Source organism: Asterias rubens, chromosome 13 (genome assembly GCF_902459465.1).
Source record: "Asterias rubens chromosome 13, eAstRub1.3, whole genome shotgun sequence".
NCBI lineage: Eukaryota > Metazoa > Echinodermata > Asteroidea > Forcipulatida > Asteriidae > Asterias > Asterias rubens.
In genome coordinates this window covers 2,467,041-2,494,561 of record NC_047074.1, presented here as the reverse complement: position 1 = coordinate 2,494,561, position 27,521 = coordinate 2,467,041, and the positions used below count along the sequence as shown (strand labels likewise).

The window sequence follows — 27,521 nt, the reverse complement described above, 5'->3', positions numbered from 1 at the left end:
TGAATGGAAACTTGTCACGTTTTTATCGTGAAAACAACTCCATAATTATTATAACTTTCTATTTTTGGGTGGGGTAGGTGTACGGGGGGGGGGGGTGATTGGGGAGGGTTAAAACAACAAATACAACAGAAACGCATTCAGAATACAATGTGTATATCATCTTTATTCTACGTCCAGGTCAATCTCGCAAACATAATGCAGTAAATTAAATAGACTCTTTTTGCCATTTTTCGGCACTTCGGCAGAAGTGTTGAAACTGCCAAAAAATAGTTAACAAAAAACAAAGTTTTTTAGTGTTTTTTATCCAGCCATATTTCATGAAGAGCACCTTCAGCGGTCAGTCTGTCACTTGGCCTGAGCTGCAGTAGAGCACTCGTGTAATCTCTGCAGTGTCTACTGATTTGTTTGATGGGCCTCGGCCACCGTAAAGAAGAATTCATTCTCGCTCGTATCCTCCCAACGTCATCGCATCCAAACGGAAGATAACCAGACACCATGAAAAATAACATCACACCCGCTGACCAGACATCAGCAGGTTTGAAATCATAAACAACACTATCTAGGACCTCCGGTGCGGCGTAGGAAGGAGAGCCGTAAAATCGCTCGCTGGGCCCGTGGGGTTGATCACTCTGACGCGGTGGTATCAAATCCTCCTCGTGCTCTTTTACGATGACAGCACTACCCATATCACAAATCTTTACAATCTCCTCACTGCCAGTCACAAGAATATTATCACACTTGATATCTCTGTGGACAATATTTCTGCTGTGCATGTACGCAACCCCATCTAGAATCTGAGCGAAGAACTTTCGCGCCAATTTCTCAGACAGTCGTCTGCGGAGGTGGACGAACTTTCTCAAGTCGCCATGTTGTGCTTGCTCCATGGTGATCCATGCAAAGTCCCCATCCAAAAAGTGATCGTACACATCGATGATGTTTGCGTGATCCAGTTCGGAGAGAAGAGCGAACTCTCGCGAGACGTTGGCGATTGTGTCGTCATTATCTCGCGATATTGGGATGATTTTGGCGGCAACGTGACGTTGCTGTCGTCTGCAGTATGCTAGTTTGACGGTCGAGAAGCGGCCGCGTCCAAGGACCTTGCTGTGGTCTACATCGTAGTCATCGCTTGTTGGTGTATGTCCCATCCTGTATAATGAGTCAAAGCAGATATTAATTATTTAAAATTTAAAAGAAGTGAATAATGGAAATATGGAAGTTCCTTCTGTCTCCATCAAAAGAAGGCCCATAATGAGTATAGGTTTGAAACTTTGCATGATGGGAGCTTTGAGGTAGCATCATGTGTACATCGATTTTGAGTAGTGTTTGTTCTGAAACAACCGGTATTAGTTGAAAACTCAACGTTATGGTCTAATCTTCTTCAGGAGAAGGCCCAATACAAACAACGTTATACCATCATGTATTTCGGTTTTACCTTTTGGGTCAAAATTTAACCAACGATATCAGTCTAATCGTATTACAATGAACCATAATGCCTCTTCATCCCCTAAACGTATCCCGTAGTATTGTCATTAATCCGTTTAAAGTAGAAAATCAGATTAAGTATAGCCATTAAAGGATTAAGTTGAAATAAATCCACACACATGGAGTGGGAACCTTGAGTACCAGAAGGTACGCCCACATTAAGGAAAAATGTAAAATCTCGACACCAAATCTGATAATAGGATCGGATGAGGTTTTTGATGTGCTTTATCAAGACGCATGGGAAATACTTTCTCAATCTGCCACCATACACGTAGTGATCATCAAGAGTTTAAAAGAATATATTATTGGCAAAAAGGCATTTTCACGCCCCACCCCCGCCCACCTAAGCAAATACTTTAAACAATTTGCTGATGTGAAGAAAACGGAAAGTAAAAACATCGACAATTTATTAATTATGATTAAAATCAGCATAATGACGGCCAAATTTCTTACTAAACAACATTCTGCTTAGCAGAAATGAGCAGGATACCAGTCACAAGTTGTACATGATTGTGACATTACTTTGGCAGGAAACCCAGTTCTTGTTGGCATAATTGTTGTGCTTAGCTACTTTTCGTTTGTTTGACGTTGAGGAGCAGCTCTATGAAATTGAGTTTGAATATTGGTCAGAATACTATACTGTTTAACATTTTTCTAAATTCAAGCAAACACGTAGTATTACTTACGCAAATCATCAGTCTTGATGTTGGATTACGCGTAGAATTTCCTCAACACCACAACACAGAAGAAGTAATGGATCAGCGTGGAATATCCTTAAAAAAACACTTTCTGTAAAGTCGCGTTCGAGGTAGAGTACAAAAGCGCGTCCATACACGCGCGTATGTTTGTCCCTTTTGTTTTCTCGGTGGGAGACGCAAGAAGTCAACTTGCCGTTGTTGTGGCCAGGAAGACAATTCTGTCAACATGCATCAGACTGTCTTTGTGTAGGCCTTCTTCAAGACATCATGGAAAATATATTTTTGATGATGTATGGTTATTTCCAAGTCCTGCCTATATTCAAACATAGACAACGTTGAGGGGACGGCTCTGCTTGTGCAAGAAGTTTGAACCTGCATGCAGCAACCTAAACAGGTGTCATTTCCCGACAGATCAAGCTCCCGCCAAAGGTAGTTCTCCCTTTCTCATAACAACATTATGTTTTGACAATTCCTGTCAACATCCTATAGTGATCGGTTCTTATTGGTGAACCTGAAGTTTCGTCATCAAGTTCAGTCCATGGAGGAAAGACCGTCGGTTTGGCAGACGTGCGGGGTGCATCGTATCTATAGACATGGTATCACAAAACACTTCGCACTATCTATGGAGGAAATGAATCCACGCAGATACCAACTTAAATATCTCTGACTCTGAGCAATAAAACGATCAAATCGGATAATAAAACACTGTAAACGAGCCATAAACGCCATCAATCCTAAATCAAATGACAGTTAATAATTTGGTCTCGACACCGATTGATCCATCTCTGATCGGTCTCTGCCGTATGGAATGCAACAATACCGGTACAAATCTCAGAGCAAAGATACGCTGCGAATTGTTTGTTCGGCCGACGACAATAGAAAGTGAAGTACGTTTTAACAATGCGGGAGCAAATGTTTATACTCTACGGTTAGTTACTTCTCTTCTCTTGGCAAACAACTCGGTCTATTTATAACCAAAGCTTTCACTGAGGGAGTCAATGAGAAAATAATCACTGGAAACCATGTTTGTTTTAAACATGTCAGGGACAACGTTTAAACCAGTGGAGTAGTATGCCCCTATAATACGAAGGGCTACTTTCCCAAGTGCTTTAATCCAATTTCAAAGTTTCAAAGGCATGATTGTATGAAATGTGGATATATAACTCAGTGTGCTTACTCGGCTCGACCTCTTTGTAGACGTTTGTCCCGTTTTTTTTTTAAATGGCAAAACAGCTTCTCTGTACTTGCTCTTCTCAAAATTTTTTTTTTTTTTTGCGTTGAGCCGTTATGCCAAGGTCTATTTCACGCACTAATTGACAAGTGTAAATAATTATTTCCAAGAACACATAGGGGATTGATTCTGGTTTAAATACGCTTACAGCTTCTGAGGGAATCATATTACGGAGTCGCATCTGCGCACAGCTATTGTATTACTTTCCTCAAGTAACTTCAGATGACTTGAAGTTATTTTACTCTGATGGCCAAGTCACTCTCCTCTGCAGTAGTGACCTTCCTTTTCAAAATCAAGATTGGCAGTGTGGGGGGTTCAATAACCCGTAACTGAGTGACGAAAAAAATTACATCGACTAATTAAGGTAACAAACCCCCCCCCCCCCCCCCAGGGAGTCAAATCCTTGATATCCAGGAATGGATCATTCCATAAAGGGGGGGGGGGCAGGATCCAGAGTTTAAAACAAAATGTTGTATGGTGTTTTAAGTGGACACTATTGGTAACTGTCAAAGACTAGCCTTCACAGTTGGTGTATCTCAACATATGCATAAAATAATAAACCTGTGAAAATTTGAGCTCAATCGGACATCAAAGTTGCGAGATAATATTGAAAGAAGAAAACACCCTAGTCACACGAAGTTGTGTGCGTTTAGATGGTTGATTTCGAGACCTCAAGTTCTAAACTTGAGGTCTCGAAATCAAATTCGTGGAAAATTACTTCTATCTCAAAAACTACTCCACTTCAGAGGGAGCCGTTTCTCACAATGTTTTATACTGCCAACCTCTCCCCATTACTCTTTACCAAGTGAGGTTTAATGCTAATGATTATTTTGAGTTATTACCAATAGTGTACACTGCCTTTAAGGGGGTTTTCAAAAATATTTTTGGTATGGTGTGGTAGTTAATAAAATTGTACCTTTCGCTCGTCCGGAAAAGTCGGGGGAGCTTAGATAATTAGGAACAAAAATAAAATCAACTGAAATATCAACAAAAACATAACTCAATGTAATTCAAATTCAATGTGATCTTTTTTTATAAAGAACGTTATAGGCATGACGTTAATAACAAAAATACATATTAAAACTATGAAACCTGTTAGATTAGTACGAATGATGTAAGTCAATATAAAAGAAACATTCTAAGGCAAGGTCATACTTGGTGAAATTATTTCATCTGAAATGCCCTCGTTGATAAGATGAAATTCCAAAGATTGCCTGTATAGGGGACTCTTACACATTGTTGTGGTGGCAGCTTGACTGCTGCCCTCCATAGGGCCAGAGAGGCAGAAAGTGGATGGATTTAACTTTCTTGTTGAAAATAAAGTGGAAAGTTTGCTGCCGTTTTCTCAACTTAAATTTTCACAGGTGACTTTAACTATATCTTCAATGATAAGTTTGGCTATAAGTCAGCATTCCTTAAGCAAATCTATGACAATACCTTTAGTTAAAGAACAAACCATTAGTATTGTTTTAGCGATTCCAAATACAAACCAACTCCTAACTTCAACAAAAAAGAACTTTCTTTTAAAGAAACTAAAAAACATAACAAGCAAACCAACTGAAAATGGCAAACTCAAACAACAGAGCAAAAATTATAATAATAACAACCAAAAGTGTGGGGGAAATAACACTTATCCCAGCTAAGATTTGAGGCTAGGAAAACTTGGTTTTCTATAACTCTTTATTTAAGGGGTAGGTTGAGACAAAGAAGGGCTATTTTCAAGGTGTTGGCTTTTAGTATGTGGCACATAAATTTAATGTTATATTTATGAGCAGTTTTAAATTATTTCAATTTCTCGAGAATGTCATCCTGGATGCTGTAGCGTACTGCAAGATCTCCAAGCAATAAACTGTCACCGCCACAGATGTCGTCTTAGCACTCAGGAGACGAGGCCATAGGTGTACTCTTACATTAGGGGTCATTGTGAGACATAAAAATGGCACTTTCAACGTGTCAGCTTTTGTATGTGCCACAAAAAAACTTGATATTAAATGTATAAGTAGCTTTAAATGGGAGACTTTCCACTGCTAGGTGGCAGCAGACTTACCGGGTAAATTTCCATTGTTTACGTAGTTCTGAACATGCGCATAATTTTGAGAACAATGGATTTACCCGGTAAGTCTGCTGCCCTCTATCGTCCCAGAAAGTCTCCCATTGCTAACACCATTTTTATGAAACTGTCGACCAATCCCAAGCATGTAGAGAACCATCATTACCTGATGACATCATCACCTGTGGTTTCCATGGATGCCAAGTATGACATAGTATCCTTGTCTGCTGATTGGCTGACTCTGCAAACATGTGACCCTCATGCCTGAATATGGGCTTACTGATTGGTGGAGAAGTTGAAGATTGTTGCCATGATGTGATGTCATAGATGTCTACACATTCATCCAGTCCTATCCAATGAATATTCATAATAATGATAATAGTTTATTTTTCTCAAACTGCTGTACAGCAATTCACAACAAAATAAACCATTAAATCAGTAAACAAATTGTTCATTAAATACCATAGAGTAAAAACACACAATGAAGAAGAAAAAAGGCTTACCTGACACAGAGATCATGTGTTTGGTGGTTGGGCTCCACTGCACAACAAAGAAAACAAAAATAAAATTCACACAACAAATTAGCAAATCCTTTTAGATAATTTCACAAGCCTTGGACAATAAGGAAGTGAGTTGTCTGATAAAAAAACCACCCCATTGGCCCAATTTCATGGCACTGCTTACTGTAAGCAAAGAATCTGCGCCTATGGAAGCAGAGAATTCAGCACTTCTGTTAGGTTATCAAGGAATGTTTCCGTGTGAATGTACGTATTCCCAGTGTTACTAGGCATACTTGGCTTACACGACTAGTGCAAAATTCAGCACTTACCCTGTAAGCGAAGAATGGTGATCGTAAGCACATAATTCAGTGGAAAGCAGAGCTAGGAAAATGGGGTCTCATGATAATTTAGACAGTCGAGGACAATTTGTTTAATATCTAGAGTGAAGATATCAGATACAATAATTGTTTCCATTAGTCTACCTACCTTTACAGCCAAAGATTCTGTCGATGGATGCCGTTTCTTGCTATCATCTAATCTCACAGTATGAAGAGGTTTTGCGAGATTTCTCAAGTCATTTACAATGACTTCATTGTTTGTGGAAAGCCGAGCAATGGTTGCCGTAGTGAAATCCATTTTACGCTTCTTAGTATCGCCCTCATTTGGGATATCTGATGAACAGCTGAGGTCAAAGGTCCACGATATCTCTTCTTTGTTAGAAACATTCTCATTCGTCCTTTCAGGTGACAGAGTGTCTAAGCCTTCACTTGACTGGTCAATATTGCCTCTTATTTTAGAGGAAGCTGTCTCATTTGCATATTGGCTGGGAGTTTCTGATTGGCTGGAAGTTGCTCTCAGGTCATGAGTATTTATGTGTCCACTTGTAGTATTGCACATCACTAAGTTATCATCATCCAAGAACTGAATTTCAACATTGTAAGATGCACTTCCAAGTTCTGTAAAGTGAATCATAAAAAATAACAAATTATTGGTTAATGTTACAGACAGACATAATACTTTGCACAGGAAACTTTTGCCAGCTGTCTTAATTAATTAAGCTTGCATAGCAAAGAAGACCCGAGTTGAAATTTACCTTATGCAATACCACTTAAAACCTGGACAGGTCAATTTCATACAGCTGCTTATAAAATACAAAACAAGTTGATATAATGGCGAGAATAAAACCTTGTCCTGTTTGTCCACGACTATTTTGACAAAGTCCCTAAGTCAAATCTGAGTCGGTGGTTAGGGAAGGTTTATGAAATTAATTGAGTTCATTTGAAAAGACTAGAAAGACCATTCAAAACTTACTTGTCCTGACGACTTTACTTGTTTCCACATCCACAATCTGCACGTCGGACAAGGTGGAGCCGAAAGCGACCTGACCTTGACAACCCGGCCTTTGATCTATGACCTTTACCCCTGACCTTTCCACCCCTGACCCCGGCAAGGATGAAAGTTTCTTCACAACATCAGTGGTCTCTGTTCCAAGTTGCCATACATCGAGATCAGTGCTCAGGTGACTACCAGTAACAACCAGTCTGAATATTGAATGTGGAAAAAAGAGGCCACAGCTGAAATACAAAATCTACAAATCGACACAACAACTTTAGGCCTAATCGATTGACATGAAATTTAATGTGAATCATTTCTAAATGATATTATTATCTTGGACTCACTCTCAAGCAGGCCTTGAATTAACCCAAGGCACCCACAATTATTGTCGTGGTGCCCTGTGCTTTTGCTGTGGTGCCCTTTGCAAGGTTTCAGTACAAATTTACTTTTTTCTCACAGAAGTGCCCCCTTACCTGAGGTGAATTGCTTAATAGCGCCTTCAAGTTCAAGGCCTGTACAAGTCTGGAAGTAGTTGCTTTTTTGATCTTGAAACCTTCTTCAAGACATTTCAAATTGCTGTTTTAAGGGATGGGGACATTTGCAGGTTCAGAAATTTTATCTTCGAGAGGGCGAGGCCATTTTCATTTTGCAAAGGGCGTTTCTTTTGGAAAATCTTGGCCACCGTGTAATTCCAGGTTCAGACTCGGAGACTGACTGAATCATTCCTCGATTAGTTACCTGATAACAAAATTATCGTTATCAGTATTTATTCAGAAAGATGTCTGAGCGTAAATAAATATCACACTTGCTACGTCTAGTCTACTTTTACTAGACAATAAACTGAATAAACACAAACATTTATCAGCAGTAGAGTTTGCCCCTTTGTCTAGTTTCACAATATTATATAATTTACTTAACACTTGTGTCTGGCTCCAACATGTCCAAGACCGCTAGTGTGAAGTTATAAAGGAATTTATACAAAATCTAGAGAGCGAGCAGTTTCAGCCCAATTCAGTAGTCAGTGTTTGTTCTAATACTTGTTGAGTAATCATTTCATAGTACAGTTTTGGCCAACTAGTACAAGACTATACAAATCAACCAGTCAACCAACCAACCAACCAACCAACCAACCAACCAACCAACCAACCAACCAACAAACCAACCAGTTGACCAACCCCCAACACCCAGCCAGTCAATTAATCAAATCATTTACCAGCCAAACACTAATCTGCAAATCAGTCAACCAGTAAAGCACTCAACCAATGCACCAGCAACAAACCAGTCAACATATTAACTAAGCAGTAACTCAATCAACCAAGCAGATAACCAGCCAATCAATAAAACAATCAGTCAACCAATCAACCGACCAATCATCCTATGAAATAATTAACAAATCAAACAGCAACAAATCAGCAGTCAACAAATTAACCTGAGTACTGGTCAACCAGCAACTTTAAATCAACCAATCAAAAACAGTTAACTAGCCAAGTAACCACTCAACTAATCAGTCCCACAGAGAAAAACCTTTAAACAATCTGCCAGAACTAGCCTTAAATTAAAATTCAAGAGTGGACCATACAAACAATATGTAAGTACCCAACAGGTAGTCAATGGGGAAAAACTGCACTTTGTACACTTTGTAACACACTCCCGAAGTCTTTAGAAACTTATCACCAACATCAGTTACATGTAACACAGACATGTGCTATATAAGCTTTGACCTTGCCTAAGTAAATATATTTTCCCCTCTTTAGTACAGGATGTGTGATTTGAGTAAACACCACCTACATTGTAGGTCGAAAGGCTCCGATAAAGGTACACTTTAACCAAACGTGTGGTAATTAAACCTTTGGAGTCACCTTGGTTTGCCAGATCTAGGGCTCAATTACTTCTGTTTGTCTGGATTACTTCAGGAAGGTGGACAGAGGACAAACAAGTTGTTTTTTAAACGGCACATTTTGTGGAGCAAGACTTTTTGTCGGTAAGCTCTCAAATTACAGTTTTACAAAACCACCTTAAGTACATTTTTAAGCACAACCTGCATCTTTGTAGCATTTAGCTTTAAAAAATGAACATAAGCGATCCACACAAATATGCCTAAAATTTGTTTGATTTTTCTTTGTGAAACATGTCAGTCCGCCATTTTGTGGAGTCAACAAGTTGGTTCTACAAAACGCCGGACTGTGTTAGTTCACAAAGTAAAAGGAAACCTCCCAATTTTGAGCAGGGTTGTGTGAATCATTATATTCTACTTTAAAATTCATCTTTCCATTCAACTATTTTTACAGCCCAAATCGCCATATCCAAGGCAATGTGGAGCTGTTGTGAGAAATGCCACTCCCTCTCTGAAGTAACGTAGTTTTTAAGAATCCTCACTAAAATATTTGAGTTGAATTTGAGATATCAGCTGAGGTCTTGAGTTCAAGGCATCTGAAACCACACAACTTGTGGGACAAGGGTGTTTTTTCTTCCATTGTTATCTCGCAACTTCAACGACCAATTCAATTCAAATTTTCACAGGTTCATTTTATGCATATGTTGAGATACACCAAGTGAGAAGACTAGTCTTTGGCAATTACCAAAGGTGTCCAGTGCCTTTAAGCTCAAGGCCTGCGCGCCCAGTTACACCAACCTTCTTGAGGAACCTTGCAGGTATTTCATACAGTGGACAGGTTGACCACTGAACCCACCACTCTTCATCTTGAAGTCTCTGTCTTTAGTCAGCCCAGCCGCAGTCGTTCCTTCCTGTTGCATCAGCTTAGCGGGGATGCTCAGCTCTAGAATCTCATTATTGGCATTGGGTTCACATCCAGCAACACAAATGCCTCAAAGAAAAATATTTAAAATAAGTTTTAACACCATTCTGCACCTCAATGTTTCACAGTGTGTTATCCCAATTTGGGGAAGGAGAAGGGGGAGGGGCACATATTACAAATGAACTGTAAGTGAACAATTTGAACACTAAGTTTTTAAATTTCCAGCAAATTTCGACACCCTTGTTTGTACATTTTGGCTAAAACCTTGCTTTCATAACCATTGCTTTTCTCACCAAGGGAAATGGAGGGATTTGTTAAGATTTAAAGAGTGCCTTCATTGAAAGAAAGGTTTTAAATACAACCCATAAGTTAAATAAAAATGATAATTTTTCAACTTGAATATATGACACTTTTTGTTATGATCGGGTTGGCATGGCGATTAGATTTAATCAAAATGTGAATGTGAATGTTACTGGTTTTCAAAGTCAAACTTACAATTGTTGTCAATCCACTCAATTACACAAGTTGGTTTTGGCAAATCAAACATATGAAGATGACGATAGCTGTTTGTGAGAAATGGGACGCATTACAGAACAATAAAATTAAAAATAGCTCAGATTAATGTCAAATTTTATTTTAAATAAATACAATGTAGAACTTGTTTGATTCAGTCAAAACCAAGTGAAGTGGCCGCATTAGGATCATCGTTCCACTGTCGTGGAGTCTGGAGATGATTATAGCAGAACGAACCTCATCAATCATAGTTTTAGGAGAAACGACCAAGGAAAATACAAACCAAATTTCTTACATAAAAACGCATTTTTCTACCTGGAAAGAACTTTCAAGTTTCAAACACACACCAACCATAACAACCCAAATGTCAAATCCTGGATCCAGCTATAGAAGTTGTGTTAAGCCCGGTTCATGCTTCCTGCGAATGGGAAGCGAATTTGACATGAATTCTATGTCACACCCCTCCTTTCGCAGCGTTATTCGCAAGTGAGTTGAACACGACTCAACTCAGTGCGAATTTCGTTGTCTACTCTACTACACAGAACTGTTGTGTTGTAAAATATAGCCCACTTTAAATATCTGCTATTTTTTTATACCGTCATTTAAAACTAACGCCTCATTAAATTTAAGTTATTAACAACTTTAAACAACATGGAACATCAATCAAGTGGATTTGCACCTTTTTTTTAGTGGGGCTAGGGCTAGCCTTGCTCAAGCCAGTCGAATTATTCACTCCGAAAAAAGACCGCCGCTGTTTAAAAACCCACCCGTATTCACTGTGCGTAACATCGCACGACACGATGCCCCCGTACACTATCCGCATGCGGAGGCCGTCAGGCCGACAGCCTTGTAGGGTCTGTGTTGAAGCCACTGACCTCATTACTATAATAAGCGAAGAGTTCCCACGGTCAGCTCATTACCATAATGCCCGCGACAGACGAGACATGTTTACATCACACACCACCACTATGGACGCATGACAGGGTCCGAAGTTCGTGATAAGGGAAGTGCATGATTGGAAGTCAAAATGAATAATTCATTTGCCTCACATCCTGTGTTGTCTGACTCTGATAGGTCTGACGAAAGATATACATATTGATGGACTGCATACTAGCATATCCGAGAGCCCCCCCCCCCCATTTTTTTCCACTTGTGGAAATTTTTCAATACAACACATTAAACCCAGAAGTTACAGACCCGACAAGGCTGTCGGCCTAACGGCCTCCGCATGCGGTTAGTGGTACGAGTGCGGATGACTTATGTGCACAGTGGTCGTACGATGTGACAGTGTGTATACGGGTGGGTCATGCGGTGTGATCGCATGCACCACGCACAGGGTATACGGGTGGGTTTACAGCGGCGTCTTTTCGGAGCGAATAGTGCGACTGCCTTGAGCAAGGCTAGGCTAGGGCCTACTTATTTTTAAATTGTATTGCAATTTCAATTTGGTTGGCGAGTTGGCATTTCAATTATTTTCGGTAAATACTTACGACTTCAAAGATGTTATAAACCAGTCGTCTAGAAGTTCCTCGTCGTCAGCCATGATCTCATAAAATTCTGTGGGGCAAACAGATTCCAAAATATTGAGCAAATTTCAGCGAAATGAGATTGCGTTCGCTCCTCTGACAGAAAATGTCGTCTGCTCTTTTTTGTGTGCAGCTTTTGTGTGCGGTCGTCTAGTGCGCTTGCGTACACCGTAACCTTGTCCTCTGATGTTTACCCTCTTGCGGACGTGCATTAATTACATGGGGTCGAAGGAAGAAAAAGTTGAAGTTCGTTGTGGATACGAGACCGCAAACACGTGTCGGAGCCGTCTGGTACCCGATTCACAACTATTTGTAATAAACGGAAACTAATTCAAAGTACCCAACTAAATGTAATAGGTCAGGCGATGTTTACAAACATTTCACGGTCGGACGATCGCACAATGTGACAAGTTGACATGACAAAATAAACATTGATTGGTAATGTTTGTTCGTAATCATATTCACGAGTGAAGTTGAAATTGACGAAAAGGGACTCAGGGTTTCGAGAAAAAGGTTGGCTGATTTTATCCAACAGAATTGTTCCTTATTATTGTATGTATTTGTAAAAAGCGATGTTCTTCTGACTTTCGTCTTTGGACTTTGCAGTCTGAGTTTGCTCATCATACATAGTTGTTTTGACGAGTTTGTTTTTTAATCTTTGTTTGAAATGTAGACCCAATAACTGGGGCGCTAGATTCCTTTTCCCCCCGAATTGTGACATTATCGGTCATTCCTTTTTCTCTCTCAAATTTGTGAAAAAAAAAACGGAATCTAGCGCCAAGTTACTGGGGCGTTCTGTTTGAAATGATACTTGATAGTATGTTTTTTTCTCTCTACTTTTCAATTCATTCAGCTCCCCGTGTTACTGTTATTTTCAATTTCATCTTTTATGTTTTTGAAGTTTGGTCATCATGAACGTTTTGGTTGTTTGGGTGGAGTAGACGTGGTGACACATGCTGTTTTATTATTATTATTATAATATTAGTATTTAGCTAAAAACAATTGAGTTTGTGTTACTGTTTACATTAATATAGTTTTTTATCATGACCATGGACCTTGATGATCAGGCACCATGATGGAGGTGCATGCAGATAAGATTTATGCAAATAAACTTTGCTCTTTGATGTTGACTCTTTGTCTCTACTTTGTATCTATAATCACTGGTGCATGGTACTAGTGTACGAAGTTAGAACTAAATTATATTTTGTCACACATTTTTTCAGTTGAAGGTGGGTGTTGTCTGAGTTTAATTTGCTCTTAAATTTAACTGAACAGCTCTCGGGTTTTGTGACATTTATTTGTTAACCCTCACAGCACCATTTCATCTGGTGTACGGAGCCAACTTAGTTTATTTGAAACAAATTCCTTACTTATGTGGTTGATTTTATTATTTTTTTACCTATAAACAGAAATTGCCTGGTAGCAAGAGGCAGTTTGAATCCTTTATTTTAGCAGCAGGGAACAAAATATAGCTTTCAAACTGCCTTCATAGCCCTGGTGAGACATCTGCTCTAGAATGGCAGAGGTAATGGGTTTGAATTCTACCCAAGTAATATGCTTGTAGAATTTTTCACTTGACTCGGGCAAGTACAGAGTATACAATGCTTACACACACACATCAGTGTAAGAAAGAAAGAAAAACAAAAAAATCTCTACTCCGATGCAAATTTATCATTAAAAATTGTTGGTTTGTTTCTCATGAAGACAGTTAAGATACATTATTAATTAAATGTCAATGATGTATTTGAAACAGGTATCTATCTAGGATCTTACAAGATGCCAGACGGTGAGCCCCTCGAACCTTTCTACGTGTCGGTGATCATAACCCTCCTCACGTTGGTCACATGGTTGTACGACATCATCACATACTTCCCATGTTACCTTGCATCATCCGTCGCTCGTGAGCGAGTCAACCGAACCAAAGCCGTCAATGTCGGGACGGACGGCTCGGGTCCGTACCGAGATGCCTCGTTCCCGGACAAGTTGTTGACTCATCGTTATGAGAAGTCTGTGACGTTGGATGCGGAGTTTGAACGGGCGACCTTTAAGTTTGACAAGATGCCTTGTCTTGGGACTAGAGAAGTTTACAAGGAGGAAGACGAGATGCAGCCAAATGGGAAATCTTTCAAGAAGGTAAAACTTAAATTCTTTGTTGAATAAATTCTTTGTTGAATTCAGAATTAAATTCTTTCTATTCTACAAATGATCATCACCTGACCAGATGTTGAAAAAATGGTATGAAGTCAAGGTAGTTTCAAGGAAACTTGACCCAACAGAGAAAGCATGATATAAGATAGATTTGTTAAGTCCAAACAAATCCAAACAAATCCATACAAGTCCATACAAATCCAAATCTTCTCTTTTCCATATGCACAGAGATAGCTCTATTAGCGGTCTCTGCACCAGCAATCAGCATCACTGACAACAAAGCTCTTTCTCTGTCTTGCCCTCAGTATCACCCCATGAGTTGGTTCCTCAAAACCAGCCAGCTTACTGATGCTCTAAAAAAAATTATTGTTAGTTTTTTTCATTAAAATTTGTCTCATTAATTTTTCTGTTTCATCAGAATTATTTTTAAATTTTTCATATTTTAAAAAGATCTCCAGTTTAATTTCCTCTGTTTCTTTGTACAGCCATCAGACATTTTTAACCACATTTTGAATATATTTTCAACCCCAGCTGGTGATGGGAGACTATGTGTGGCAGTCTTACGAGGAAGTGTTCAACGATGTGGACTGGTTTGGGCGTGGCCTTCGTAGCTTGGGGCTTGGACACAAAGAGAATGTCCTCATCTTCTCCGAGACTCGAGCTGAATTCCTGATCGGACTTCAGGCTGGATTCAGATACGGCTTCCCTGGTGAGTTTTAACTTTTTAATTTTGGTACGTCATCAGGGTTTGCCCTTAACTTTTTCAGTGACCAGTCAGCAGTACCCTTGTTATTTCACCAGCTTTTTCACTAGTCCATGTTTCATATTGAACAGAGATGCTCTTCGACACTGAACTAGCCAGCTAGACAACTTGAGAAATAGCTACCTCAGATTTGGTGGGTGGTGGGGGGGGGGGGGGTTGCTTTTGATGTTTGGAACCATTCATAAGTGCTTTTTGTCTTTCGATCTTATTTGTTGGGGGATCAGGGGACAAGATGGGGCTGGGGTTAAAAATGGAACTCTGTTGACAATAGTTTTACTATTTGACCTATTGCAGTCAATAATTGTTGAATTGCTGTTATTTCTTGCCTGATAGTTGTGACTCTGTATGCTACACTGGGAGAGGATGCCATTATCCATGGCATTAATGAGACACAAGTTAGTACCGTCATCACAAGTGCAAGTCTACTGCCAAAGTTTAAGGTGAGTTTGCCAAGTCAAAAAATATGATGTCTTTCTGGAAATGAAACTTTAAGGAGGCCCAGAAGTGCCTTGCACTGTGACCATACGCCTGAATATACTTGTGTTCTCAGTTTTTGATGTGGGAGGAAAACATAAAATAGGTAAATTGTAATAACATCACAAATTGGGCACAATCCCCTCTTTATGGCTAATGTAACTTGCCATCTTTGAGGTACAACAACAAAGTTGAAAGACATGCACTGGTCTTACGGGCCCAATGGCTTCATTGAATAAATGATGTCATTGGGTAAACGTGCTGTGTCCTAAGCTTTCCATATCTGTGTTACGATTGGTCCAAGGTGATGTAGTGTCAGCTTGCATAGTGTATGTGTGACTGTGCATTGACTGTGAATCTCCCTGTGAAATGATGCAAGGTCGAAGGAACATTTGGTAGGATTCAGCCATTTCATCAGGCATTATTCACAAGCCTTGAACTGTGACGTCAGATGTTCAGGTTACTCCGTGGTAAGCAGTGCCATGAAATGGACCCTTCCCATGAAATATGCTAATTACATTCACGCATGCGTACAGACCCTGTTGGTTGGCAAACGCAATAGAGTTGTGCACTGAGCAGACGCGCAATCGCGTCTGCGTCACGCACCCATTAGCCGTGTACAAAACAGCGCGATGTTCCCTCATTTTGCCAACCAAAATGTTAGTGCGCACGCGCTATGTGCAATTTACATGTTTCATGGGAAGGGTCTATTGGACCCAGGTGTACTCTGTGAATCAATCCAAGATATATCTTGGACTAATAATATATTTTATGTATTTCTAGGCAATTCATGACAGAATACCCAGTGTGAAGAACATAATCTACATGGATGATCAGATCTCAAAAGTCAACACCGATAGCTTCTCCTTGGATCTTGAGCTCTGCTCTTTTCAATCTGTAATTGAGCGTGGCAAAGCCGCCCAAGGTTTGTAAAATTTGATGCTTTTATCATTATTATTACTATTGGTTTATTTCACACTATAATGGAATTGAATGAGGTGGTTTAAATTTGAATGCCTGTAAACTGACCAGAACGCTGCACTCTACAAATGTCTAGTGAAGACTCCACTCATCAAACATGTACATCCAATATTTGAATTTTGCATACATAGGCAGGGTTCAACCTTATACACTAGCCCGGCGTACATTGTCTAGTAAAAACTGCTACAGGCTAGTAAATACCACTTCTTAACTTGCCCGATCGGGCTACTAAAAACTATGCAACCTTCTTTTTCATAATGCTCATATTTTGTATCATTTTTGTACAGATTTTTCACGAGTGATGCCCACACCTGACGATCTTGCTGTCATCATGTACACCAGTGGCTCCACTGGTGTCCCTAAAGGTGTGATGATATCACATAGGAATATCATGTCAATGGTCGCCGGTGCAGGGAACCGAATTCCTCACTCTAGGTAAGAGTTACGGCATTGGCTATGTGTGGATCAATGAAAAGGTGTATTCTTCAGTGTTCTGGATGCTGCTACTGACTGTAGCTGTAGCGTAAGAACTTTATCCGCACGGATAAAGACAGGCACTGGTCTTACAGACCCAAACAAATTAATTCATTGGATACAATGATCTCATTGGATAACTACTGTGATATAAGCTTTCCATATCTGTGTTATGGTTGGTCCGCAACTTTTATCTATAATCATTCTTTTTAAATCAGCCATGTGAAGAAAATCAACTGCTTTTTCTTTTCAAAATGTAAAGAAAGCTGCTCTTTGATCTACTTCTCACCTTTTTGCTGAGAACAAAATGTTCCTAAAAGCTCTGTGAAATCTAAACCCCAGGGCTTTACCAAAAAGGTGGCAATGCAATCATTTCAACACCTCTCCTAAAATGTTGACCCTAGTTTCAGAGTCTCACCTCTGTTTATAGCTTGATGTTTTAGAACTTGATGAAATTTTTACAGATTTTTGTTTGTCTGAGTCTTTTTTTGGGGGGGGTAAAACTAGAGGAATAAACTTACCTATTCAAAAACCAATAAGGTCATACCCTTTGAATTCTTCCCGACCAGTGGTGTTCTTCAACTTATTCCGGACGAGACCTGCGTCTGCTTTTTGCCTCTTGCACACATCTTGGAGGTGGTGCTTGAGTGTACCCTTCTCTCCAGTGGCTACAAGCTTGGGTACTCGTCAGCCTTGACCATGACCGATATCTCAAGCAAGATCAAGAAGGGGTCAAAGGGCGATGTGACGATCCTCAAACCAACCATCATGGCCGCTGTTCCTGTAAGTATAAGTGGGAAACAATTTATCAACTTTAGCTGTGCTTGTGGTAGTGACCAACCTCGTTCAATGGTACACTGTGAACATTTTCGCAAATCTTTGAATTTTATTTTTCTGCAGCTGATCTTTGACCGTCTCTACAAAGGTGTCCTGGACAAAGTCAACAGCGGTTCGGCCATACAGAGGGCGCTGTTCAAGTTTGCGCTGGATTATAAAATGAAGCACATTGCACAAGGATTCGACACACCTATCTTCAACAAGTAAATGACATTTTTAAGATAATTTGCTTATGTTTGTTTGTCATTTTGTATTTTGGCATTCTAAACATTGTGTACATTCTGTTTTGGAATGAAGATCACTGGATTATCTGAACTTGATATTTTAGCCCATTAGTTAACCCTCCTACTCTTTGTTCCATTTTTCTGCACGGCTTGTGAATGGTAGCACAACTGTGCTCAGAATTATCTGTGTGTATTGAGAGGCATTCACCACATGATATCATATTGCATCCTGGCATGGTTTGTCGATCATTCAAAACCACACTGGATGATATTGAATGGTAAGATAGTAGAAGGGTCGACTGTTTACTGTATTCAAAACCAAAGCACATGATATTGAATGTTCACATATTAGAAGGGTTAACCCGATTACCTTTGTGGTTTCACAGGTTGGTCTTCTCCAAGCTTCGTAAATTGCTCGGAGGCGAGATGAGATTTGTTCTTACCGGGGGTGCTGCGCTGTCGCACAGCGCACAACGCTTCATGCAATGCTGTTTCTGTGTTAGCGTCACTCAGGGGTATGGGCTGACAGAAACCTGTGGGGCTGGAACCATTGGTGAACGTAAGTGATAACAACTTTTTTGAATATCCAACATCTGTGATTGTAAATAAGGGAGATTCACCTTCTATTTACATCATATTCCCCTGCCATGGCAGTCAAATGATAAGGGCATTTGCAGACCTCGAAATAACCCCTGACACCTACAGTAATTAGTGCTAAGGAATGGCTAAAAAAAAGTTCTCAGTCGTTTTTGTTGTTGCCTCGTTTGGACAAGAAAGGTTAACTAAACTTGATCCAACTAAACAGTTCTCTTATTAAGTGATGTTGGAAGCTTTGTATAGTATGGAAAATAAGAAGTAACTATAACTTTTAAACTTGCGGGTACAACCAAGGGTAAATCTCTTTTGGGGGAGTGTTGGCTCTGAGAAGAGCCGGTGTGGTCTCGACGTTTCAAACAGTATACTCCGCTCGCCTTCATGAGAATGTTTTTGTTGTTGTTATGAATTACAGCTGGTGACTACAGGACCCGCCATGTTGGTCAACCGATATCCTGCTGTGAAATCAAACTCAAGGAATGGAAGGAAGGTAAATATATGGACTCATGGCAGAAAGGTGTTCGCTTGTCCCAATAGTGTATCAGAGCCGATCGGTCAGTAGGAGGCACCAGCATGGAGGCGCCAGCGTAGCTCCGCTGTGGTCCTTCTTGTCGCTGGCTGCCCCCTACTGGGCCATTAGCCATTTTAAGATATGGTGGACAAAAAACTAAAAGGTTTGGATAAATTTGTTGTATAGACACCCAAACCAAGCAGTACACCCCTATCACGTATGTCATACCTCAAAAAGGCTAATTGGGTAACCCCAGGGATGCGTCTCCTACTAGTACACTCAATGAATGTAAAGTGTGGAGTACAACTCAATAAAAGCTCTCGCCAGACGCTCAGAAAACACAAGAAAAACTCTGCTTACAAGTCTCCTTGGAAGCTGTGTGAACATTAAAAGGCAAGTGTACATGGTCTGCGCTACAATAGGATTAAACATCATCTGTTTCCATTTTAGGGAACTACACACCAGAGGACAAGCCTAACCCACGGGGAGAGATTCTGATTGGTGGAGGTAACGTTGCCATGGGTTACTACAAGAATGAAGCCCTGACTGAGGAATACTTTGAAACTATTAATGGACGACGTTGGTTCCATACCGGCGACATCGGGGAAGTGCTTGCGAATGGTACCCTTAGACTTATTGGTAAGTTATGCAAAATGTGTCGCCCTCTCGTAAGGAGTTTTCCGCCAAGTTGCCCGACCTCTTATAATAATAGTTAGTTTCTATATAGCGAATTTACAATAACCAGATCAATGCGCATGACATTAGTGTCCTAGTCATTTGGCCAATAACATTCCTGTATTCTTTCTCAGGTCCCTGGGGAGTATACAGCCCCCGGGCTGCCGTGGCGCTCCGATAGCTTTTTCAAACACATTATCAACCTACCCTCGCAGGTACCCATTGATGATCCTGGGTGAAGAGAAGCAATTAAAGTAAAGTGTCATGCTCAAGGACAAAAGTGTTGCGACCAGGATTCGAACCCACATTCCGATGTCTTGACCACCAGAACTTAATTCGGTGCTCTAAACCAATTGGCCAGGACACCTTTGCAAGCAAAATTCTATTAACAGTTAACGCTGGAAAGTGTGTCTACATGCACAACTTTAATGAACCAAAAGAAATGATGACTGATTAAACACATTTTAAAGTTGTACATGGTAGGCCGTCACCATGACATGCCACACAAGAGTAAAACCAAACTCTTACCTAATTTTTTGTTAATTCCTTGGATCAGATCGTAAGAAGGATCTAGTGAAGCTTCAGACAGGGGAGTACATCTCCTTAGCAACCATAGAAACCGTCCTAAAGAAGAGTCCCTTCGTTGAGAATATCTGCGTCTACGCTGACGGTGATTTTGACTATTGTACTGCTTTGATTGTGCCTTACAGAAAGAATCTTGAGGTATGCAGTTATTATCTTCAAGAATCTTGGTTACCAGCCAAAATGCCATTTCTCATGTACAATCTGTGACTTGTTTCCTGTAAATATTTGTTCCGCAGAAGGTTTTGAAGCATTATTTTCTGATTTAAAAAGCATTTAATTGAGCCCTGATCTCCTGCTGTCATTTTTTAGGAACAAAGCTGAAAAACACCACAACTGTTTCCTGAAAATGAAATTGGATTTTGGCACCACTAAAGGAGTGCACTGTTTGGTTTTGGTGAACACAGACAAATTTACCCAAACCAAACAGTGTCCACCACACTTCAAAATGGCTTATAGTCACTGCTTATGGAGCCCAATAATGTGATTATTCGGGCCTAAGTACATACAGCTGCAGTAAGCACTGTTCTAAAATTGATCCCTGGAAAGTTAGGAATGGTTTGTAAGATAGTTTTGTTGATTTTTTTTGTGACAGAGTGGAGCGGTGGAGCAAGGCTTATCCAACATGTCATTTGAGGACTTGTGTGACGACATAAAAATGCAGCAAGTGGTTCTGGTTTCGATGGCGAAAACTGCTAAGGAGGGTAAGTTTTGGAGGGTAAATTTCTGTTGAATTGGTTGTTACTTCATAATCACTGGCCAATGACCAAAACAGTTCTTGGTTACGACCGCGAAAACACACCCCTGTCAAGTTGGTTAAGCAACTTTTACAAACCATAGCGCAAAAAGTTGTGTGAGTGGAACACATCTACGGTAGATTTTTCGATTGAAAAATAAGTATCAATTGATTTTTTATTTCTCATCCAGGTAAACTGCAGAAGTGGGAGGTACCACGGAAGGTCAAACTTTGCTCCGAGGTCTGGATGCCGGAATCTGGTCTAATCACCGATGCCTTTAAGCTCAAACGTAGAGCAATCGCTGACCATTACAAGGATGACCTTAAGGGCATGTATTATGGGAAATAGATAGAACGGGGCGGACACAGGATGGACTTCATAGGTGTATGCGACAGCCCTCCCCCTGCCACTTCAACAAGTAAGATTTCTACCTCCATGGTAGTAGAGAAGTCTCCCTAATTCTAAGACATCTACTACGTGATAGTAGAATATATAGCAAGACAAGTTCTTAAAAGAACATTACCCAGCAAGTAGATACGTGCACATGGTGTTACCACAAACCAAACATACATTGATATCTCACCATGCACTACCTCAAATCCCATATAGGAAGTGTCATCATCGATCAGCTAAGATGATTAGCAATATCAAAGTAATTAGTAAAAGGATCATTAACTGCATTTGAAAATGGATTAAGTGTGGTGCAGTATGTGGTCCAAAGGTGAAGCCTGGGCCCAATTTCATAGAGCTGCTTAAGCTGAAAATATTCCATAAACAAATTTCTGCTAAGCAGACATGACCAGGATACCAGTCACAAAATTCACTTGTGACATGGTAGTTTGGCTGGCAACCTTCTTCTTGTAAGCAAAATGTTGTTATGCTTATTAGCTACTTTTTGTGCTTCAGTAGTTCTATGAAATTGAACCCCGTTTCGTGGGGATGGGAGCCAGGGGGAAAAACAACTTGGGGTTGGATAGAATTATAAGCCAAAATGATGCACAATATACAAGTAGTAAGTGAAAAGTTTCACTACGTAAAACTGCTAAACGAACTCGTTCCCTGGGCCAGGGTGGGATGTCATGGTCAAGCCAAACTGATAAGCATTATCCAAGTGTTCGAAGGAAAGTTTAACAAGCAGGTATTGTGGAAAACTGTTGAAATGATGGGCTGGGTGGTTGGGGGATGAAAGTTAGTGCGACTTCTACAACCCAAGCTAGTATTATGAGCAATCTCAACATATTAGAACGGGATTTTAACAGAAATAAATTATGGAAAATTTGATGACATGTTTGGCTTGGTGGTTGGGGATGAAAGTTAAGGTGACTTATACAATCCAAGTTAGTCTAATGAGCAAGCTCAACGTATTAGTTTGGGGGATGTTTACAGAAGTGTGTTATTTTGAAAGACTTGGTATAGAAGCCCAATTAAGGATTGTTGAAAACTAGGGAAGCTGACCTTTGCAGAGGGTTAAGATGACTTGTTGAGAAAGGGTAAAGACGTGGCCTGTTAAGGTGGGGGTTTAGCCTAGCGTTGAGTTGGCGTGGGGTTAGATGTTGTTGAGGCGAGTAAAGATGGGATAAGGTTTTGTGTTGAGGGTTTGGGGTTAAAAAGAAAGAGGGAGTCAAAATTGGACAATCATGGAGTACGAGGGGCCATTTACTTTTAATAACATTAATTCTATTTTCTATTCTTTAAGTTGCATTTTTTATCAAGTCCCATGGACAAGTTTCGACCCCCCCCCCCAAAAAAAAAAGCCTCCCTTGGGCTCCGTTACTGATAAGTTTAAAACAAAAAGTTTGTATGCGGATGACCAGGGGTGCGTTCCACTCGCGCAAACGACTCGCAACTGTTCGCGCAAACGTTTTTTTATCGTTTGAACGATTGGTGCGTATACGCGATGTCAATATGGCGGCGCCCTGAAATGAAGATGGCGCGCACCATACGTAGGTTTTTTTTAAACTTCGTTTTTGCTGCAATAGTCCTCTTTCTGACATCATTACATCAACGTATTAACTTTGTTATTCCAAATCTGCATTATCATCCACCGAAAATACAATGTAATTATGTTTGTGACAAAGAACTAATACCGTATGCTTGTCCGCCATTTTAAAAATCACTCGCCAACACCTCCGAAGTATGTTCGCCTAAAGTTGCCAATGTTCGCCAACGGTGGCGGCGAACAACTCGTTCCACTTGAAATTGTTGGCGAACGTGCGCAACTGTTGGCAACGTTTGCGCGAGTGGAACGCACCCCAGTTGTCACAAATTTACATTTTCAAAATGCATGTATATATTTTGGCATTGCTAATTAGAGTATGTAGAGTATTGAGGCCCTTCTTTAAAGAGTCTATGTACTTTTTGTAGGACAAAAAAACACAATGTACACACAATTACACTAAACTTACACAGTTTAAAGATAATGATGGTAGAAAGCTTCCCTGAAAAATATTACTTGTTGAGTTGCTGTAGTTTTTGAGAAAGGAGTAAAACAATGTCATGAAAAAAATTTTTGTCTCGGTGATCATGAGACGAAAATTATTTTAGCATGTAAAAATGTATTTACATGATTGTTTCACTCATTTCTCAGAAACTACAGCACCTCAGCAACGCGTATTTAAGGTATGTTTTCTACTATCATTATCTTCAATCAGTGTAAGTTTAATGTAAATCTGGACATTGTGTTTTTGTGTTACAAAAAGTACCCAAATCCTTTTAGCCAGAGCTTTGGCTTCACCTTCAGCTTTGGCTCTGGCTTAGTTAGGCTCCGGCTGAGGCATCAGCTTTGGCTCCATGAGTCATTTTGAAAAGAGTAGTATGGGCTTTGAATTTTCAAATGTGCCGAAGCTGAAGGTAAAGCCATGTTTTGAAAAAGGGCCTACCAAACCAAAGATTTCAAATTGTGCCAAATGTTTTCTTTACTAACAATTTTTCTAACTCTGAAAAAGATGTAATATGGATTTTGGGATTTTGGTTTAGAATATCTTTAAAAGAAATTGTTTAAGAAATACAAACTGCATATATAATTCGTTGAAGAAAATTTATAGAAAAATTGTTTGATAATGATTACCAAAGTCTTGTCGTTTTTTCAAATTATTTATCAAATCAAAAATAAGTATTATTTATATTGATAGTTGCCAATCAGTTTGTTGTTGAAATTTAAATGTGCAAAATAAATCTTTTCAAAATTGAGTGAGTTATTGTAAAATTATTTGGTGTGTTTTTGGCGTTTTTTCGTTTCAGGAATTTACAATTAATGTCCTCTGGATAAAAATCAAACAGTATTCTTTTTTTATATCCGACCATTCATCCACAGTAGTTTTGAATAAACCATACCAATCTACCATTTTGCTATCACTTAGTATTCACCCCCGGAGTACAAAGTCAACCCTCCTACTGTATGACCATTCAATATCATCCACTTTTGTGTAAATGATGGACAAACTACACCAGCCTGCAACATACAAAATGGCCATGGTGACTACATCTACACTGTACAGTTAACCCTCCTACTAGGTGACCATTTGATACCATTCACTGTGGTTTAGAATGATAGACACGTACATTCGCCCGCCTACAATGATAATACAGTCGACTCTATAACAAGATAGCTGGGACTGGCAAAAAGACCTCTTTATAAGCAAAAGCTTTTTATAACAGGATTGTAGTTAAACAGGAATGTTGTTATAAGAGAACAGCAAAACAAAGAAGAAACAAAGCAGAAATGAGATTTTGGACTTACTCTTTATAAGCAGGAACCTCTAAACAACAGTGCTCTTTATCAGGCAGGGGTTGACTGTATGTCTTGAGCACAGTTGTTCCACAATACTTAAACCCAGAAGTTTAAAAATTGCTGGGGAAAATAATTACCAAGAGTTCCCACTCAACTGTAAGAGAAAGGGTGTATTGTAAGAAAAAGGATGGACTGTGAGAAAAAGGTAACAATATTTTCCCGACTCTAGCAAATAAAAGATCTTCGAGCCAAGAATTAATGGTTGCTGCAGTGACTTGACTTTATTAAGCATTCCAGCAAATATGTAAAGCAGCAGTGGGAGAACATCACACCGCCACTTATTGATACACAATCGATATACGATCATTGTTTACTTTGATCATAAATGCTATCATGCAAAATACAAACAGGCAAGATTTTTTTTTTGAAAAAAAAAATCACGGATTGAGAGCGTTTCATTGTATGAAACGTAGCAACTACAGGATCGAGGGCCAATCTTCAACACAAACATCAACTCAATGCGACTTTTTGCAAATACCGGATTGCACCCCAAGTGTTAGATACCATTAAAGAACCTTTCTTCTAAATTCAGTTTTTTTCCCTGTAATTCTCAGAGGAACTCATTAAAGAACTTCTGAGTTTGGCAACAAAAACTTGGAAAGCATACATCTTTTTTAGTGAGTGTGTGAATAGTACTTGGGCCATTAAACTTAATGGATGAGCAGTTAATCTGCCTGGGGCACTCAGCAGCCCTACTGGTTTGTGCATGATCCAATTAAGTCCACTGTTTGGATAAGGAATTACATGGAGATACCAGGTGTGAGTTGCCAGAGGAAAAGGATGTTCTATTCTGGCCTCTTTCTTCAACACAGTTTTTCCTGTAATGATCCACGGAAATGTCAGAAACCTAAACACCTTAGTAACTTGTCACTTTGAAAAGCCAAACAGTAACTTTATAGACGATGTGACCTCTGAAGTCACTCAAAAACCATAACATGATTCGCGCGCATACTGCCAGGCAAAACCTTTGTGTTTTGGCACCCAGCTAGAAAGTGTATGCAATCTTAGCATGACTACGTGTCTTTTTGCTCGGCGAAAGATGACGTATACAGTGTTTTGTCAACAGAGGGCATTTTGAATGTAAACATAGGTCACATCGTCTATACTCAAGAGGTTTAACGTTTGTTTCACACTAAAGTTGAACACACTTATGATCAAAGCATTACAAGAACAATATCTTAATTTATAAATAAGTTGTAATTACCACTAACTATATTAACTGACTACCTTCATAAACACTTACAGTACACTTTGAGTGTACTTTGTGATTTTTTGGCAGGAGGTGCACTTTACATTCACACTCAATTATTTGGGAAAGTTATAGTAGTTGAGCTGTATTGTGGACTAAAGGTTGCTTCAGCTGTTAGACATGTCCAGCTTGGTTTTAAAGATATAGACATTTTATGCCTTTTCCAGTAATACAATTATAGAATTACAAGTTTAGTATTTAAGATATCTCTATTTCCCTTTGCGGAGTACACTTTCTTAGTTCATGAGTCTTTCTATTGTGACTTGGGTTTTCAGAAAATAAGACATGTTTAAGTCTCTTGAGAAGAAATAGAATGTTTTGTGTCTAGGCATCTATCATTTCACTTCAAGATAAGCCAAAGTGTCAACATGGATGTCTTTAAAATGCAACAGTACGAACCCCATTTTAACCCAGTTTAATAACAACTATTAGTTAATTTAACTATAACTAATACTACTACATACACATCTGCATTATATCAAAGCTAGTAATAGTTAGCTACACTTTGAAACACCCAAACACTTTTTACAGAATTAAAGCTACCTTTTTTTTATTATACATATTCATATTTTTTAGTCAAAAAAAAAGAATGGATTTGAATGCTGGGAGGGTGTAGAAAGTAAACAAGTTTAACGCAATAATTTTTCTGGCTATTCACAACACCAACGTCAATCACGACTAATAGTTGGGATTGTTCCCTCCCCATGAAATCAGCAATGGCATACTATTTTCACGGTAGTTTTTGGTAGAATGCTACTTAAAATCACACCTTTTGTTATTTCCAATATTTTTCTGATACTCAAAAATTTTAATTCCATTACTCATTTACCATATGAGTTTATTGACCTTCCTCACAGTGTCACCATTTTTTTTTTTCCACCATGGAGTTTCTGAACTAAAAAGCCTGGCTCCTTTTCATGCCAGCACTTGAAGTAGATGTTGTGAATCTTAAGGAACCCGGCTAAGACCATCAGGCTGTGTAGACCATCTCTAACGTCAGTTCTATCCGAATTACTACCAAAACAATGAATAATTTATTTTAAACGTTAAAATAAAGGTTTCCTGCCCCAAAATATTTTAGGGATAACTTGAGCGTGATCAATCATATACTCCTATAACTTCTGTCTAATGTTACTTACGAATACATCAACTGAATTTACAATATTTTAAGCTGGGTCGTTTATGACTGATTATCAGATTATTGGCGTACATTTACATCAAAGCGGTACAATTTCATCTTATAATAGCGAAATGTTGCCTCATTCAGAGTAGACTTTGCGAATCTTGTACGCATTTGAACGTTAAAAGAGCGTACTTTCTTCACACGTGAAAATAATTCACACGAGGTTCTCACAATATTAGAACACCTACAAGAATCACAGAGTCTGCAT

At 39.3% G+C, this 27,521-nt stretch overlaps 3 protein-coding genes across 4 annotated transcripts; 1 reads left to right on the top strand and 2 right to left on the bottom strand.

The window, feature by feature from the left end:
- Positions 1-290: 290 nt before the first annotated feature.
- On the bottom strand, positions 291-884 carry LOC117298624 (testis-specific serine/threonine-protein kinase 6-like). Its single transcript, XM_033781943.1, has one exon. It carries the CDS (start codon positions 882-884, stop codon positions 291-293), a length of 594 nt encoding a protein of 197 aa, XP_033637834.1.
- Positions 885-5,495: 4,611 nt separating this feature from the next.
- On the bottom strand, positions 5,496-12,218 carry LOC117298273 (WD repeat-containing protein 73-like). 2 transcript variants are annotated; one of them, XM_033781422.1, is made up of 7 exons: positions 12,056-12,218; positions 10,548-10,615; positions 9,929-10,121; positions 7,273-7,502; positions 6,448-6,917; positions 5,965-6,001; positions 5,496-5,810 (listed from the first exon to the last, which is right to left on the bottom strand). In XM_033781422.1, the coding sequence occupies exons 1-7, from the start codon at positions 12,106-12,108 to the stop codon at positions 5,581-5,583; spliced, it is 1,281 nt and encodes a 426-aa protein (XP_033637313.1). In that variant the 5' UTR covers positions 12,109-12,218; the 3' UTR covers positions 5,496-5,580. The 2 variants fall into 2 exon arrangements, with proteins under 2 accessions (XP_033637313.1, XP_033637314.1); XM_033781423.1 differs by lacking the exon at positions 12,056-12,218 and adding an exon at positions 11,245-11,330.
- A 241-nt stretch (positions 12,219-12,459) lies between these two features.
- On the top strand, positions 12,460-21,889 carry LOC117299003 (long-chain-fatty-acid--CoA ligase 4-like). Its single transcript, XM_033782409.1, has 14 exons — positions 12,460-12,604; positions 13,845-14,224; positions 14,771-14,948; positions 15,336-15,442; positions 16,260-16,401; positions 16,745-16,892; positions 17,501-17,714; positions 17,832-17,971; positions 18,379-18,551; positions 19,002-19,076; positions 19,548-19,736; positions 20,329-20,495; positions 20,950-21,058; positions 21,282-21,889. The coding sequence occupies exons 2-14, from the start codon at positions 13,868-13,870 to the stop codon at positions 21,437-21,439; spliced, it is 2,157 nt and encodes a 718-aa protein (XP_033638300.1). The 5' UTR covers positions 12,460-12,604; positions 13,845-13,867; the 3' UTR covers positions 21,440-21,889.
- The last annotated feature ends 5,632 nt before the right edge of the window (positions 21,890-27,521 follow it).

What these genes read in the sequence shown, in the direction of transcription:
- LOC117298624 (XM_033781943.1), bottom strand. Translation starts at nt 884, where the DNA reads ATGGAGCAAGCACAACATGGCGACTTGAGAAAGTTCGTCCACCTCCGC.
- LOC117298273 (XM_033781422.1), bottom strand. Translation starts at nt 12,108, where the DNA reads ATGGCTGACGACGAGGAACTTCTAGACGACTGGTTTATAACATCTTTG. An exon ending in CTGCAAGGTTCCTCAAGAAG is followed by an intron (nt 7,503 to 9,928) that starts GTTGGTGTAACT and finishes TTCAATATTCAG; the next exon opens with ACTGGTTGTTACTGGTAGTC. An exon ending in AAGTAAAGTCGTCAGGACAA is followed by an intron (nt 6,918 to 7,272) that starts GTAAGTTTTGAA and finishes TTCACTTTACAG; the next exon opens with AACTTGGAAGTGCATCTTAC.
- LOC117299003 (XM_033782409.1), top strand. Translation starts at nt 13,868, where the DNA reads ATGCCAGACGGTGAGCCCCTCGAACCTTTCTACGTGTCGGTGATCATA. An exon ending in ATGGGAAATCTTTCAAGAAG is followed by an intron (nt 14,225 to 14,770) that starts GTAAAACTTAAA and finishes TTTCAACCCCAG; the next exon opens with CTGGTGATGGGAGACTATGT. An exon ending in TGGTACCCTTAGACTTATTG is followed by an intron (nt 19,737 to 20,328) that starts GTAAGTTATGCA and finishes TCCTTGGATCAG; the next exon opens with ATCGTAAGAAGGATCTAGTG.